Consider the following 18,085-nt stretch of genomic DNA (forward strand, 5'->3'; position numbering starts at 1 on the left):
CGACTCCTGCACTAAATACACCAATCAATTGGCAATGGCTTTCAGAGCAACAAGGTGAACCCAAAGGCCCAGGCATGAAGCAGCCAACTGGAGTAACTCAGCGGGACAGGCAGCATCTCTGCAGAGAAGGAATGGGTGACGTTTCGGGTCGAGACACTTCTTCAGACTGACGTCAGGAGGGGTAGGGAGATAGATAGATAAGGAAGTGTAAAGTGTGAAACCAGGGCAAAGGGGATGGAGATGAAGGACATTTTTAGAATAGATCACTGTTAGCTGGGAGGAGATAACAACAAAGCAAACAGAGATATAATGTAGTTGGAGACAGTCAGACTGGTCGTAGAACTGGGAAGAGTGAGGGATGGAGAGAGAGAAAGAGGGAAAGCAAGGGTCACTTGAAGTTTGAGAAGTCAATGTTCATACCACTGGTGTAAGCTGCCCAAGCAAAATACGAGTTGTTCCTTCAATTTGCGCTGGGCCTCACTCTGACAATGGAGGAAGCTCAGGACAGAAAGGTCAGTGTGGGAATGGGAGGAGGAGTTAGAGTGTTAAAGCAGAAGTCTCACTTGAGCTGATTAGTCCTCGCCTGGGTCTGCCAGGAGGTTTGTATCTATGTCAATGTTAACAAGGGTCTGTCAACATTCAGATTGCCAAAGGACTTGGAAACTATTGACTCCACATAGGGGGTGAGGGGGGGGGCGACACGATGGTGCAACGAGTAGAGTTGCTGCCTTAAAGCGCCAGAGACCCGGGTTCGATCCCGACTACGGGTGCTGCCTGTACGGAGTTTGCACGTTCTCCCCGTGACCTGCGTGGGCTTTCTGCGGGATCTTCGGTTTCCTCCCACACTCCAAAGACGTTCATGTTTGCAAGTTAAACAGTTTGGTTTAAATGTACAATTGTCCCCGCGTGTGTGTAGGATAGTGTTGGTGTGCGGGGATTGCTGGTCGGTGCTGAGTCGGTGGGCCGAAGGGCCCGTTTCTGAGCTGTATCTGTAAACTGAAATAAACAGTTGAAGGATCGATTCTGCAATAGAACCAGAGGTTCCAAAGTCTCTGCAGGAAACAGACTGAGGTTGCTGATAATGAATGTAATGTGTGCAGCAGCCAAGCTTATAATCAATCACGCAGTATTGCAGAAGGGTTCAAGGCTTATGCTGATATTCTGGGGCAGACAGATTACTACATCCATTCAACTACAAAGTGGTGTTTCTGTGGTTTGCTGTTTCACAACACAAGAAAGGTCTGCGAGGGATAGTTAAAACAAAAAGCGAGAGGGGGAGGGAGAGCGGGTGGAGAGAGGGGGAGGGCAAAAGGAACTGCAGATGCCGGTTTACAAAAAAAAAGGCACAAAGTGCTGGAGTAACTCAGCGGGTCTGGCAGCATCTCTGGAGAACGTGGATGTAGTAATGTAGTGGGTGATGTTTCAGGTCCGGGCCCCTCTTCAGATATTAAATAACCTTACACCCCAGTATCCACCCATCACTTGAAGATAGACGTACTAATCAAGGATCTATCTATCTCTGCCTCAAAAATATCAATTGACTTGACCTGCACAGCCTTCTGTGACAAAGCTTTTCAAGGTGTGACATACAAACTGAAATACAGCAAAACATCTTAACATAGAAACATAGAAACATAGAATAAGGGCCTGTTCCACTTGGGCGACCTAATCCGCGAGTTCGCCCTCGACTCATACTCGCAGCATGGTTGACACGAGGTCGTAGGAGGTCTTCGTAACTCTCCTTCATGCTCGAGAGTAGTCCCCGTGTACTCGAGGCCTCAGATAGGTTGCGGAGTATTTTTCAACATGTTGAAAAATGCCCGCGAGTAAAAAAAGGTCGTCATGGAAAAAATCGATACTTTTTTTTACCCGTAGTAGGTCGGCACGTTAGATGTACGTAATCGAGGGTAATCGAAGGTAGTCTTCATCATAGTCGAAGGGAGGTCGAAGGGAGGTCGAAGGAGGTCGTCTTCACTCTCCACTATCTGGCTATTTTTTTTACTCATGGACAATTTTCAACATGCTGAAAAAACGTCCCGACTTACCTGATGCCCCAAGTACATACAGCTGGCATTACGAGCTGCTACAAAATATCTACGGACTCCTAAGGCCTCCTATGGACTCGCTACGGACATTCCCAGAGTTTGAAGCAACTCGGGAAAGTGGGACAGGACCTTAACTCACAGCCATTTGTCTCGTCACCTCTGGCCTTTATCCACTCATCTGCTAATCAAACCTCCACACCTGTATCCACCTATCACTTCCCTGACCTCCTCCTGCCTTCATCTCTCTTCCAGCCTTCTGCCCGCACCCCCCTCCCCCCCCCTTCCAATCACAATGTCTGAAGAAGGTTCCCGACACAAAACGTGGGCTAGCCATATTCTCCAGAAATGCCGCTGAGTTACTCCAGCGCTTTCGCTTTTTCTTGCCCAAGGTTCCAGCATCTGCAGTTCCTTCTCCCTACAGTTTATAGACAATAGACAAAAGGTGCAGGAGTAGGCCATTCGGCCCTTTGAGCCAGCACCGCCAGTCAATGTGATCATGGCTGATCATCTACAATCAGTACCCTGTTCCTGCCTTCTCCCCATATCCCCCGACTCCGCTATCTTGAAGAGCCTATCTAGCTCTCTCTTGAAAGTATCCAGAGAACCGGCCTCCACTGCCCTCTGAGGCAGAGATGTCCACAGACTCACAACTCTCTGTATGAAAAAGAATTTTCAACAAGTGTTTGTTGAATTTATCCTCTTTCCTTGGGGACTAGTCAAAAAAGTCAAAATGAATAATTGAAATCTTTTTTTTTTTAAACCTTATAATTTCAGATCCTAAAAGAACAATACTATGACAAGGTACACAAAAATGCTGGAGAAACTCAGCGGTACACTATGACAAGATCTTCAAAATTTCCACTAGAAAGCTCCTTAAATTAGATACTTCATTTGCCAATTCATTGCCACAGGCGATTGTGAAGGCCAAGTAATTGGGTATGTTTAAGGCGCAGATTGATAGATTCTTGAAGAGTAAGGGTTCATAAGTCCATAAGTGACAGGAACAGAATTAGTCCATTTGGCCCATCTACGGCAGCATTCAGTCATAGAAACATACAAAATAGGTGCAGGAGTAGGCCATTCGGTCCTTCGTTGCAGCACCACCATTCAATATGATCATGGCTGATCATCTAAAATCAGTACTCCATGCCTGCTTTCTCCCCATATCCCTTAATTCCATTAGCCCCAAGAGCTAAACCGAACTCTCTACATGCAGTGAATTGGCCTCCACTGCCTTCTGTGGCAGAGAATTTCACAGATTCATAACTCTCTGGGTGAAAATGTATTTCCTCATCTCAGTCCAAAAATGGCCTATCCCTTATTCTTAAACTGTGACCCCTGGTTCTGGACTAACCCCAACATGGGGAACATTTTTCCTGCATCTAGCCTGTCCAATCCCTTGATAATTATATGTTTCTATAAGATTCACCTCTCATCCTTCTGAATTCCAGTGAACACAAGCCCAGTCGATCCATTCTTTCGTCATATGTCAGTCCTGCCATCCCGGGAAGTAACCTGGTGAACCTACTACCTACGCTGCACTCCCTCAGCAAGGAGAGGGTCCAAGCACACAAGGGGCAAATTCACCCTCCGCACATATTAAATGTGTGCACTGCAGGACAGGCAAACACTCTTAAAATAAATTCTCCTGCAATTGGTTGTATTCTTTCTCACCAAATGAATAAATCGTTCCTTAGGGGCCAAGTAAAATATAGACAGCAAACCACGAAACCTATGTGCGGAAAAATAAAGTTTGTTCATGGAAAATGTAAGCAAAAAAATGTAATGTTAATTTACAGAGGGCATGCCTGGACATTGAGGTATGCTTCCATTTTCATGCTTGCTTCCTGTGATATTTATTGACAGTCACATAGAATTCAAGGAATAGATTTCAAGGTATTCAATTATCTCCCTAAAGAAACTATTCGGACCAACTCAGCAAAGCCACCTGGAGGGCCGGTGAGCAGACGGGCTGCAGGGAGGGAGCGTACGGCCTCGACGGGGGAGTGGGCCACTGGAGGCCCAGCAGCAGCCTGGGGCTCGGCTGGACCGGGCGCCGCTCCAAGTGGCCGAGCACGCGGCCTACAGAGGTGGAGCAGCGGCGGAGGGCACCGTGGCTACGCTTGGCCGGGCCGACCCTGCAACGTCGCCATGGCAACGGGCCTTCACAGTCAGGTCAAGATCCCTGCACTTACAACAAAATGGCGCAGAACTGGCGACTCTGTATACGGTCTCAGTATACAAGCTATAGGAGTAGAATTAGGCCATTCGGCCCATCGAATCCACTCCGTCATTCAATCATGGCTGATCTCTACCTCCTAATCCCATTCTCCTGCCTTCTCCCCATAACCCTGGACACCCGTTATACTGCTGAGCATGACTGCTATACACTTGTACTGTAGCTGAGATGCTTATAATATGTTAACAAGTGCTTATGTATAATGAGCCTTGCACTGAACTGCATACAAATTAAAGGTCACTGTACCTCGGTACATGTGACAAATCATTTACCATGAAAATAAAGTGCCATAACATACCAATAAAACTAATTCAACAATTACTTACATGGGAATGCTTGCGATATTTGTGACTTTTTCGCTGCTTTTTTACAACTGCCAATAGTTGAACACCACTATTTACATAGATACATAGGCAATAGGTGCAGGAGTAGGCCATTCGGCCCTTCGAGCTAGCACTGCCATTCAATATGGTTATGGCTGATCATCCACAATCAGTACCCCGTTCCTGCCTTCTCCCCATACTCCTTGATTCCGCTAGCCCCAAGAGCTCTATCTAACTCTCTTTTGAATGCATCCAGTGAATCGGCCTCCACTGCCTTCTGAGGCAGACAATTCCACAAATCCCTTGGAGAAAAGGTTTTTCCTCATCTCAGTTCTAAATGGCCTACCCTTTATCCTTAGGTTCCTAGTTCTGGACCCCTACCCCTCCCCCAACATTGGGACACCCGGTGGCACAGTGACAGAGTTGCTGCCCGGGTTCGATCCTGATTGCGGGTGCTGTCTGCATGGAGTCTGTACATTCTCCCCGTGACCTGCGTGGGTCTTCCATGGGAGCTCCAGTTTCCTCCCACACTCCAAAGACGTACAGGTTTGCAAGTTAATTGGCTTTGGTAAAGATTGTAAATTGCCCTAATGTGCAGGTGCAGTGGTTCATAAACTAATTCAGTGTCATTCACCCTTGAGTCTTTATCACAAAACTTCATTCACCCTCGACTAAATGTTCTTATGTTTTTTTGGTAATTTTCGTCTTATTCTCCCTTGTGTATAATATCTGAATAAATTAAGTAATTCACCTCCCATTCGCCCCTCTAGTTCCATTCACCCCCAAATAATTTCATTCACCCTCGGGTGAACCATTCACCAGTTTAAGAATCACTGCGCTAGTGAACGGGGATCACTGGTCGGTGCGGACTCGGTGGGCCGAAGGGCATGTCTCTGTGCTGTATCTCCAGTCTAAACTGTTGGAGAACAGGTCAAAGTTAAAACATTAAAAAACACACACAAAGTGCTGGAGCAACTCCGCGGGTCAGGCAGCGTCTCTGGAGAACATGGATAGGCAACGTTTCGGGAGGGGACCCTTCTTCAGACTGAGTACGAGTGGTTGTGTGGGGGGGGGAAAGAGACTGGAAGGGGCTAGACAAAGCCCGACAGGTAAAAGGTTGATACAGGTGAGGGGCGTTTTGAACAGCAAATGGTGGGCAAAGGAAATCAAATCTTCGCAAGCTTGCCCCAGGCAGATAGCAAGCTTCTATTTTTCCACTTCTACATACCTTAGATGTCACTGTCCATCCTCCACGGGTTCAGAGAGTTTAATTTTGTCTAGTTGCGGCACAATTTGCTATTCTGCCAACACAAAATACAGGCTATGTACTCGCCACAGAGGACAGAAACTAATTTCCCCATGCAGTTCTGAGATACAGCATGGAAACAGGCCCTTCGGCCCACCCTGTCCATGTCAATCCTCGAGCACCCACTCACACTGGTTCTGTGTTAACCAACTTCCTCATCCACTCCCTGCACATTGGGAGAAAATTCACAGAGGGCCAACTGACCTACAAACGCGCACGTCTTTTGATGTGGGAGGAAACCGGAGCACCCGGGGGAAACCCAGGCGATCACAGGGAGAACGTGCAAACTCAACGCAGACAGCACCCGAGGTCAGGATCGAACCCGTGTCTCTGGCGCTGTGAGGCAGCAGCTCTACCCACTGTGCCACCGTGCCGCTCCAGAGCTTTTCAATGATTTTATTGCCCCGGATAACAACACTGATTACAAAGTGGTGCATTTATGTGAAGTCTTTAAAGTAAAGGAATGCTGAAACAATTCATAATTACTTAGGTTTAGAGATACAGCACAGAAACAGGCCCTTCAGCCCACCGAGTCCGCACCGACCAGCGATCCACGCACACTAACACTATCCTACACACACACACACACTAGGGACAATTTACATATATACCAAGCTAGTTAACCTACAAACCTGTACATCTTTGGAGGGTGGGAGGAAACCGAAGATCTCGGCGAAAACCCGCGCAGGTCACGGGGAGAACGTACAAACTCCGTACAGACGGCACCCGTAGTTGGGATCGAACACGTCTCTGGCGCTGTAAGGCAGCGACTCTATTGCTGCACCACCGTGCCATGGCACGTAGACAAATCCTTGCTTTTAGTGATGTTCAGTGCCATTAGTATGTCCTTCATAAGATCATGTGATAGGAGCAGAATTAAGCCACACGGCCCATCAAGTCTACTCCGCCATTCAATCATGGCTGATCTATCTCTCCCTCCTAACCCCATTCTCCTGCCTTTTAGCCATAACCTCCGACACCTGTACCCATCAAGAATCTATCCATCTCTGCCTTAAATATATCCACTGAGTTTGCCTCCACAGCCTTCTGTGGCAAAGAATTCCACAGATACACCACCTTCTGACCAAAGAAATGTCTCCTCATCTCCTTCCAAAAAGAACGTCCTTTAATTCTGAGCCTATGGTCTCTATTCCTAGACTCTCCCACTAGTGAAAACATCCCATCCACATCCACTCTTCACTATTCTGTATGTTTCAATGAGGTCCCCCCACATCCTTCTAAACTCAAAGCGAGTACAGGCCCAGTGCCGGCAAAATCTCATCGTGGGTTAACCCACTCATTCCTGGGATCATTCTTGTAAATCTCTTCTGGACTCTCTCCAGAGCCAGCGCATCCTTCCTCAGATATGGTGCCCATAAATGCTCACAACACGTTTGGGAGTGTGGGTAGTCGAGTCAAAATTACTTACTGTAATTATGCTATAGCAAAGTGGCTGAATGATAATTTTACCTTCTTTTCCTTTTTTGTGTTCATTCCTTTCCTTCTGTAATGATTTTTCTAATCTCGATCGATGTTCATAAACAACTGGAAGAAATAATGGGCAAATGGTCAACTAGGTGATGGTTAAGCATTCATCTTACATTTGCATATTAACCCTGATCCTTTCAGACATGCTCATGAGTAAAATGTTGAATTCTATGATAAACCGGTGAAAACAGCGAAGATCGACACAAAAAGCTGGAGTAAGTCAGCGGGTCAGGCAGCATCTCTGGAGGAAAGGAATAGGTGACTTTTCGGGTCGAGGCTGAGAGCAGCAGCATTTTTTTTTAAATCAATTCCGGTGCAATTTGTACAATATACATGATTGGATTTCCTTGTAAATGTAAAATATCAAACATGTGTTATTTAAAGAAAAACAGAACATCATAAGCGTGCTGAAAAAATGCGAGACGTTGGGCAGCATCTGTGAAAAGAAAAAGAGAGTTTACATTTTATATTTCTGATCAATTGCTGGAAGAATTGGTAAAACAAAAACCGTCCGGAGTTAAAACAAGTGGAAGTTGTTGAAATGTCCGACGAAGGGTCTCGACCCAAAACATCACCTATCCATGTTATAGACAATAGACAATAGGTGCAGGAGTAGGCCCCTCGGGCCAGCACTGCCATTCAATGTGATCATGGCTGATCATCCCCAATTAGTTCCCCGTTCCTGCCTTCTCCCCATATCCCCTGACACTGCTATCTTTAAGAGCCCTATCTAGCTCTCTTGAAAGTATCCAGAGAACCAGCCTCCACTGAGGCAGAAAATTCCACAGACTCACAACTCCCTGCGTGAAAAAGTATTTCCTCATCTCCGTTCTAAATGGCTTACCCCTTATTCTTAAACAGTGGCCCCTGGTTCTGGAGTCCCCCAACATCGGGAGCATGTTTCCTGCCTCTAGCGTGTCCAAACCTTTAATAATCTTATATGCTTCAATTAGAATCCCTCTCATCCTTCTAAACTCCAGAGTATACAAGCCCAGCCGCGCCATTCTCTCAGCATATGACAGTCCCGCCATCTCGGGAATTAACCTTGTAAACCTATGCTGCACTCCCTCAATAGCAAGAATGTCCTTCCTCAAATTAGGGGACCAAAACTACCATAATACTCCAGGTGTGGTCTCACTTGGGTCCTGTACAACTGCAGAAGGACCTCTTTGCTCCTGTACCCGACTCCTCTTGTTATAAAGGCCAACATGCCATTCGCTTTCTTCACTGCCTGCTGTACCTGCAAGCTTACTTTCATTGACTGATGAACAAGGACCCCCAGATCCCGTTGTACTTCCCCTTTTCCCAACTTGACGCCATTTAGATAGTAATCTGCCTTCCTGTTTTTGATACCAAAGTGGATAACCTCACATTTGTCCACATTAAACTTTATCCACATTAACCACATTCTCCAGAAAAGCCGCTGAGTTTAGTTTAGAGATAGCATAGTAACAGGCTCTTCGGCCCATCTAGTCTGAGCCTACCACCCATTCCTGCACACTAGCACTATCCCTGCGCACACCAGGGACAACTTACAATTCCACTGAAGCCAATTAGCCTACAGACCTGTACGTCTTTGGAGTGTGGGAGGAAACTGGAGATCCAGGAGAAAACCCACGCAGGTCACGGGGCGACCGTACAAACTCCGTACAGACAGCAGCTGCAGCCAGCATCGAACCCAAGTCTTTGGCGCTGCAAGGCAGCAACTCTACCGCTGCGCCACAGTGCTATCTGAAGAAGAGTCTCGCTCCGAAACGCCACCCATTCCTTCTCTCCAGAGATGCTGCCTGTCCCGCTGAGTTACTCCAGCATTTGTGTTTAGCTTGTTGTGTTAAACACGCACACAGTCAGATCTAAGTTCCAAACTATCAGGGGAATTTGTGAGAGAAAAAAAAAATTGCATCATTCCATCTTTCAAGGAATTATTAATAGAATCTAAAATCAAAGCACAAATAATTCAGCTATTTCTTAATGCATTTGATGGACTCAATTTGAAAGAGAGGTTTGACGTTTTGATTGAACGCTGGAGTTAGATATTGTCCATTAATTGAAGGGCGAGGATGACTTGAGAAGGTTTAAGACACTTCCAGCAAATGACTATGAAAGCTATTATTTTTGATTGCCACAATCACAAAGGGACATTGTAGTCCACTCTCATGCATGGTTAGTCAATTAAAAACCATTTGCGGAAATGCACAATGATATTTAGAGCACAGTTATTTATTTCATATACAATCTCAAATCGCAGTCATACAAAATGGAGAATGGCCCTTCGGCCCAACTCATCCATGCTGGCCAAGATGCATCATCTCATCTTGCCCTATTTGTCAGCTTTTGGCACATTTTCCCTCTAACCCGTCCATAGGTCCATAAGTCATAGGAGCAGAATGAGGCCATTTGGCCCATGGATTCTACTCCGCCATTCAAACATGGTTGATCTATCTTTTCCTCTCAGCCCCATTCTCTTGCCTACCTCCCTGTAACCTATCTTCCCAATCCATGTACCTGTCCAAGTGTCCAATTTGCCCGCATTTGGCCCATGTCCCTCTAAACCTCTCCTATCCATGCACCTGTCCAAGTGCCTTTGAAATGCTGTTACAGTACCTGCCACAACTGGCAGCTCATTCCATATACTCACCATCTTCTGTTGGAAAAGTTACCCCTCGGGTTCCTATTAAATCTTTCCCCTCTCGCCTTAAACCTATGTCCTCTAAAGACATTTAACCGTATCCATTCCGCACATTATATTATACACCTCTGTAAGATCAACCCTCATAAACTCTGAAGTTTCTTTTGTCCCGGGCCTCCTCCATTGTTAGAGTGTGGCCAAACACAATTGGAGGAACAGCACCTCATATTTAACTTGTGCAGCTTACAACCCAGCGATATGAATACTGATTTCTCTAACTTCAAGTAACCCTTGCAACCCCTCTCTATGTCCCTCCCCCCCCCCACCCTAATCATTGTACTAGTTCTAAAGTCTTGTTGAATCTCATTGTCTGTAACTCGATTTCACCTAGCCCACCGCTAACAACGGCCTGTTTCCTTTTATCATCCTTACTTTTTCGCACATCTTTCATTCATTTGTTCTATATCTCTCTCTACATCACCGTCTATATCTCTCGTTTCCTTTTCCCCTGACTCTCAGTCCGAAGAAGGATCTCGACCCGAAACGTCACCTATTCCTTTTCTCAGGAGATGCTGTCTGACCCGCTGAGTTACTCCAGTTTTGTGTGTCTATCATGGATACTCTTTGTGGGCATCAGGAAGTTGTCATTTCACTTCGATATTGAATCAGATAGACTTCAATGCAGCAGGTCAAAAATTCCCAGTTAAATAACCTTTGGGAAAGATATTATAAGGATTTGACTTAATCCAACTGGATAGATTAGTCTCTGTCCGTCCCATCACAGGTATTCCCAAAACATGATTTAAGTCAAGTTGCTGAAGTAGATTTTTTATCAATCTGTACCATCAATCTTGGCATTCAGTAAATATTGAGCATCCTAAAGACATCAGTCTTAATAAAACCATCACTCCAGTGCCACCAGAACAAAAATAACTAGACTGTAATACCTACAGTTTAAGCCAACTTCCAATAAATACTTGTCCATCTAAATGACAGTCTTTCAGAGCAGTTTTTTGATGGCATGGTAATTGTTTATAGAACCTGCGCTAATAGGATTTCACTGCCACATATTTATTAACAGGTCATTTATCTGACAGAAAGATTTCCCATGTGAAAGTGGGGCTTTAATTGACAAAATACCTGACCTAAACATATTCAGGAGATACGAGGAAAACTGCAGATGCTGGTTTATTACAGAAACAGATACAAAGTACTGAAGTAACTAAAGATAGACACAAAATGCCAGAGTAACTCAGCGGGGCAGGCAGCATCTCTGGATCGAAGGAATGGGTGTCGTTTCTGGTCGAGACCCTTCTTCAGACTGAGAGTCAGAGGAGAGGGGGGGGGGGGGGAGACAGAGATATGGAAGGATGGGGCGTGAAACAGAGACATCAAAAGAGATGAAGTTCAAGAAAAAAGTAAAATAGATCATTATTAGCTGGAGGAAGGTAACAATGAAGCATACAGAGATAAAATTTAATTAGGAGGACGAGATGGATAACTTGTAGTAACCATGTAGTAACTATAGGGATAGGACAGGTTTACATCAATATGATAGGTGTAGAGGGACATGGGCCAAACGCAAGCAGGTGGGACAAGTGTGGATGGGGCGTGTTGGTCAGTGTGGGCAAGTTGGGCCGACAGACCTGCTTCCACACCGTATGACTCTAACTCAGCGGGTCAGGCAGAAACTCCAGAGAACATGGGCCATTTAATTATTTGCAGTTATGCTGCATTAAACAAGCAATAAATAAATAAATAGAAATAATAAAAATAAATAAATAGGTCAATATCCAAAATAAGGGTCAAAACAATATTTTGATCATGAAGGCTAAAACTGAAAAATCGTTAAAACCAAACGACGGCCATTTGCCAAATTGAACAGTTAGACAATTAATGGTTCTTCAATCGTTTGATCCACACGTATTAAAAACCTGAAGTAATTCTTAAACAAAAGAGATTTAAGTGGTTTATGTAAGTTGCTGAAAACTATTTTTACAATTAAATTCCAAACAAGTTTCCATCACACAAATATTTGTAAGTATAATCCAATATCCACTTAATTTTTACTTATATTTATAAGCACAGTCAAAAATATGAGGCTCAAACATCTGTCAATACCATGGTGATAGCTCAGGACATGAAGGGGATTTTTTAATGTTATATCTGCTGTCAAAATGTATGCCAGTGAAGATTAACACAAAGTTATACTACAGGCAGTGAACTGTATTCTGTAACATTGGGTAAACTGAAACACTACTTGGATGGAGTTATAGACAATAGGTGCAGGGGTAGGCCATTCAGCCCTTCGAGCCAGCACTGCCATTCACTGTGATCATGGCTGATCATCCCCAATCAGTACCTTGTTCCTGCCTTCTCCCCATATCCCTGGACTCCACTATCTTTAAGAGCCCTATCTAACGCTCTCTTGAAAGCATCCTGAGAATCGGCCTCCATTGCCTTCTGAGGCAGAGAATTCCACAGATTCACAAATCTGGGTGAAAAAGTTTCTCCTCATCTTCGTTCTAAATGGCCTACCCATTATTCTTAAACTGTGGCCCCTGGTTCCGGACTCCCCCAACATCGGGAACATGTTTCCTGCCTCTAGCGTGTCCAATCTCTTAATAATCTTATATGTTTCAATAAGATCCCCCCTCTCATCCTTCTAAATTCCAGTGTATACAAGCCCAGCTGCTCCATTCTTTCCACATACGAGTCCCGCCATTCTGTGAATTAACCTTGTGAACCTACGCTGCACTCTCCCAATAGCAAGAATGTCCTACCTCAAATTTGGAGACCAAAACTGCACACAATACTCCAGCTGTGGTCTCACCAGGGCCCTGTACAACTGCAGTCGGACCTATTTGCTTCTATACTCAACTCCTCTTGTTATTAAGTCAAACATACCATTAGCTTTCTTCACTGCCTGAAGTATTTAGGGTTGATGCACAGATGCTGGTTTACAAAAATGGCACACGGTTCTGGAGTAACTCAGCAGGTCAGGCAACATCTTTGGAGAAAGACACAATATGCTTGAGTAACTCTGCGGGACAGGCAGCATCTCTGGAGAGAAGGAGCGGGTGACTTTTCAGGTCAAGACCTTTCTTCAGACACAATGGAGGGGAAAGCAGCCTTGAAAGTCACATCTGTAGAGGCCAAAAGGGAACCGAATGAGTATCTGAAGGAAATTCTTGACCGGGCTGTGGGAGAGAGCGGGAGATTTAGAATGCGGGACTGCCCTTAGCGGATAGTGAAAGGCCTGGATGGAGTGGATGTGGGGAGGATGGTTCCACCAGTGGGAGAGTCTAGGACTCGAGGTCACAGCCTCAGTATTAAAATACGTTCCTTTAAGGAGGAGATGATGAGGAATTTATTTAGTCAAAGGGTGGTGAATCTGTGAAATTCTTTGCCACAGAAGGCTGTGGAGGCCAAGTCAGTGGATAGATTTAAGACATAGATAGATACTTGATTAGTACGGTGTCAGGGGCAATGGTCCAGAAGGCAGGAGAATGGGGTTAGGAGGGAGAGATAGATCAGCCAAGATTGAATGGCTGAGTAGACTTGATGGGCCGAATGGCCTAATCCTGTTCCTATCACATTATGACCTTTACAGATGGCATGGACTTGACAAATCATACAGCCACCTTCCACCCTGTTAGCCTGTGTGATTCCTGTTCTCTCTGTGACACAGACACTTCCAACAGCAATAGCCCAACCTCCAGACACCAGGAATCTCTCGTCGACATTGGTTCAGTGACAGCTAACGGCGTGCAATGCAGTATTGTCCTGGATAGAACTTTAGAGGGGAATGGTTTGGAAAGTAGACGGTTCCAACAAGAGTCCATCTGTCAACACGTCCACTGGTGCTCATCGGGTCTTGACTCTCCGCGACCTCATAGCTCTGCGAGCGAGCCGGGGCCGGGCTCTGTACAGAGTGGTTGTTGAGTCGGCGACCTTGAAGACAAGGTTCGAGAGCTGCAAGATCAATGGATGGCCATAGGGAATCAGTCGCTCAGAGGGACAGTGAGTGAGGGGCCGGTGTGCCCGACAGAGAGATGCCCGACCCGTACTTAGACAACGATTTTATATATAGAAGATAGACACAAAAAGATGGAGTAAGTCAGCGGGACAGGCAGCATCTCTGGAGAGATGGAATGGGTGATGTTTCAGGTCGAGACTGTGTGTGTGTCAGACATATACAGTGCCCTCAAAAATGTTTGGGACAAAGACCCATCATTTATTTATTTGCCTCTGTACTCCACAATTTGAGATTTGTAATCACATGTGGTTAAAGTGCACATTATCAGATATTAATAAAAGCCATTTTTATACGTTCTGGTTTCACCATGTGGAAATTACAGCTGTGTTTATACATAGTACCCCCATTTCAGGCACCATAATGTTTGGGACACAGCAATGTCATGTAAATGAAAGTAAGCATGTTTAGTATTTTGTTGCATATCCTTTGCATGCAATGACTGCTTGAAGTCTGCAATCCATGGGCATCACCAGTTGCTGGGTGTCTTCTCTGGTGATGCTCTGCCAGGCCTAGCTTGCTTATGCTTGTTTTGGGGGCTAGTCCCCTTCAGTTTTCTCTTCGGCACATAAAAGGCATGCTCAATTGGGTGCAGACCGGGTGATTGACTTGGCCACTCAAGAATTGACCAATTTTTAGCTTTGAAAAACACCTTTGTTGCTTTAGCAGTATGTTTGGGATCATTGTCTTGCTGTAGAATGAACAGCCGGCCAATGAGTTTTGAGGCATTTGTTTGAACTTGAGCAGATAGGACGTGTCTATACACATCAGAATTCATTATGCTACAACCATCAGCAGTTGTATCATCAATGAAGACAAGTGAGTCAGTACCTTCAGCAGCTATACATGCCCAGGCCATAACACCCCCACCACCGTGTTTCACAGATGAGGTGGTAAGCTTTGGATCTTGGGCAGTTCCTTCTCTCCTACATACTTTGCTTTTGCCATCACTCTGATACAAGTTAATCTTCATCTCATCTGTCCACAAGACCTTTTTCCAGAACTGTGGTTGCTCTTTCAAGTACTTCTTGGCAAACTGTAACCTGGCCATCCTATTTTTGCAGCTAACCAGTGGTTTGCATCTTGCAGTGTAGCCTCTGTATTTCCATTCATGAAGTCTACTGCGGACAGTGGTCATTGACAAATCCACACCTGACTCCTGAAGAGTGTTTCTGATCTGTCGGACAGGTGTTTGGGGATTTTTCTTTGTTATAAAGAGAATTCTTCTGTCATCAGCTGTGGAGGTCATCCTTGGCCTGCCAGTCCCTTTGCAATTAGTAAGCTCACCAGTGCTCGCTTTCTTCTTAATGATGTTCCAAACAGTTGATTTTGGTAAGCCTAAGGCTTGGCTGATGTCTCTAACAGTTTTATTCTTGTTTCTCAGTCTCATAATGGCTTCTTTGACTTTCATTGGCACAACTTTGGTCCTCATGTTGATAAACAGCAATAAAAGTTTCCAAAGGTGACGGAAAGACTGGAGGAAAGACCAGGTGCCCCGAAATAGGGGGGACTATATATAAACACAGCTGTAATTTCTACACGGTGAAACCGAAATGTATAAAAATAGCCTTTAATAAAATCTGACAATGTGCACTTTAACCACATGTGATTTTTTTCTATTACAAATCTCAAATTGTGGAGTACAGAGGCAAATAAATAAATGATGGGTCTTTGTCCCAAATTTTATGGAGGGCACTGTATGCATACCATCGCTGTCTGAATGTATGTTTGTATGTGCGTGTGTGTCCGCTATGTATATATACCCACACATGTACATGCATAAATATACACCCGCACACAGCACGCCAGAGCTCACTGTAGCTCCAGCCACACACTTTAACGTGTAGACAGCACAGCCAGACTTTCCTTGGCAAGTTCGGAAGGCCATGTCTTATACTTTGTCTAAAACCTGAAATAAAGCGAGCAAGAAGCGGCGGGTAAGATGGATACGTGGAATCACCAACAACACACACACACACACAGGTCGGAGCCGTCCGTTTACCTTGCAACTGGGCGGATAAAGCCTCCTGGTGTTGCTGGTATTTTAACGCCAGGTTTTCCGACTTCTTTAACTGGCTGTGCATCTCGTAATAGAGCAATAGACCGTAGAGGAAGCCAAACACGATGGTGAGGAAGAACAAAGTTTGGAAGATCTTTTTCTGCCTCCGGGAACACATGCTGCTCCCCATTTCTCCCGGTCTGCCTTGTCTTCCCAGTCCAAAAGCGAGCAGTTTAGGAAGAGTTCGGGGTCTTTCCCCACCCACATACACTCACTCACACTCGCAATCCTGCCCGCAGTTGAACGAGTGGAGTATCAGAGCGCTGGGATCAGTCGCTGGGAATCATTCCGGGGAGTTTACTTGTTTCCTACCCACCCCTCCTCGCTGTGAATTCGTGCCTCTAGCACAACTTTCAGTTGACAAAACAAAAAAAGTCTCCAATCCAAGAGTGGGAATGGAGCGAGGAGCTAAGTGTGACCCATACACTGCACACACCGCTTTGTATTTCCTCGGCTTCAATGCAGAAAGAAGCTCGCTGCTAAAACGCTGCTTTCTCAACCCACACCATCATTTAGCCTTGCATTCTCCACGCAGAGAAAAACTAAACTTGCAGGCCCTTTTTTTTTTGTTCTCCCCCAAATCTTTACGTGTCACTTCCACTCCTCTCCAGTTGCAGGTCGGACAGGAAATCCCACCCATCCCACAGCGATTGGCCGCAGTCTCACCCTTCCCAGCGTTTATTGACGGCGGAGAGGGAGGGAGAGAGAAAGGGGGAGAGAGGGGGAGAGAGGAAAAGAGAGAAAGAAAGGGGGGAGAGAGAAAAAGAGAGAAAGAAAGGGGGGAGAGAGAAAAAGAGAGAGACAAAGAAGAGAGAAAGAGAAAAAGAAAAAGAGAGAGAAAAAGAGAAAGAAAAAGAGAAAGAGAAAGAGAGAAGACGAGATAGAGATAAACAAGATGGGTGTAGAGAACAGAGCGCACATTCATCCAAAAAGAGGGCGACAAGATGAGAACCCCTCTGCTAGCTATAAACGTAGCAGAGAACAGCCACAGACGCCCGCACAAACACCCACGCTCGAAGACCCACGCGCGGCTCCCCCCCCCCTCCCCCTTTCATCCCCTCCTTCCCCCGCCTCGCGCCCCCCGCGCGCCCTCTTGCCCCCCCCCCCCCCCCGCGCGCGCTCCACCCCCCGCCACCAAGCGCGCGCGACCCCGCCCGCCCCCACGCGAATAGGACAGAGAGAGAGAGAAAGAGAAAAATAAAAAAAGAAAGAGAGAGAGAAAAAGAGAAAGAGAGGGAAAGAGAGAGATAAACATCCAACATCCAAATTCCTAATTAAAATCTGGCTTAAAACATTTGACAGTGTAATCCAGCCTATTGCGCTTTATGGTAGTGAAGTATGGGGTTCGCTCAGTCACCATAGTTATAGTAAATGGGAAAAACATACAACGGAGGCCCTGCATGTGGAATTTTGTCGGAACATCCTCCGTATCCAAAGGAAAACACCAACAAACGCATGTAGGGCGGAATTAGGCAGATACCCACTGATAATAAATATCCAGAAAAGAGCACTAAATTTTTGGAATCACCTTAAATCTAGCCCCCCAGATGCCCTCCAGTTTAAAGCCCTTCAAACACAAGTGGTGAGCCCAGAAAAGAGTTCCCTGTGTCAGTTGGTACTGAGACTAACTACCCCTATCCAGTTAAACCTTATCCAGTTAAATCCTGACCAGCCTCAGATCAATATTGATCCCCAATCACCAGTTAGAGTGAACCAAATTATCAAACAATGTAAAGAAACGTATTTGGAACATTGGGATAAAGAAACCAAAAGCCAAAGCAGATTAGAATGTTACCATGCCCTAAAAAGAGATTATAAATTGACAGACTATCTCTCACCTGTTAGAGACATAAAGCAGAGACAGACCCTCACCAAATACAGATTAAGTGACCACTATTTGGCAGTTGAAAAAGGAAGACAGAAGAGATTCTGGCAACCAAGAGAAAACGGAATATGCGGC

General features: G+C 45.4%; 1 protein-coding gene across 3 annotated transcripts in view; it reads right to left on the bottom strand.

Moving 5' to 3' along the window:
* The window catches only part of golim4 (golgi integral membrane protein 4), a 52,026-nt gene extending 35,256 nt beyond the window's left edge, over positions 1-16,770 (bottom strand). For 2 of the 3 annotated variants that reach the window (XM_033031208.1, XM_033031207.1), the window contains exons 1-2: positions 16,069-16,769; positions 7,384-7,458 (exon numbers count right to left, since the gene is read on the bottom strand). In XM_033031208.1, the coding sequence (XP_032887099.1) occupies positions 7,384-7,458; positions 16,069-16,255 (262 nt within the window). In that variant the 5' untranslated portion in view covers positions 16,256-16,769. Of the gene's footprint in view, positions 1-7,383; positions 7,459-16,068 lie in introns of all 3 variants that reach the window. The other variant, XM_033031209.1, reaches the window with a different exon arrangement.
* Between the last annotated feature and the right edge of the window lie 1,315 nt (positions 16,771-18,085).

Source organism: Amblyraja radiata, chromosome 13 (assembly GCF_010909765.2).
Source record: "Amblyraja radiata isolate CabotCenter1 chromosome 13, sAmbRad1.1.pri, whole genome shotgun sequence".
Lineage (NCBI taxonomy): Eukaryota > Metazoa > Chordata > Chondrichthyes > Rajiformes > Rajidae > Amblyraja > Amblyraja radiata.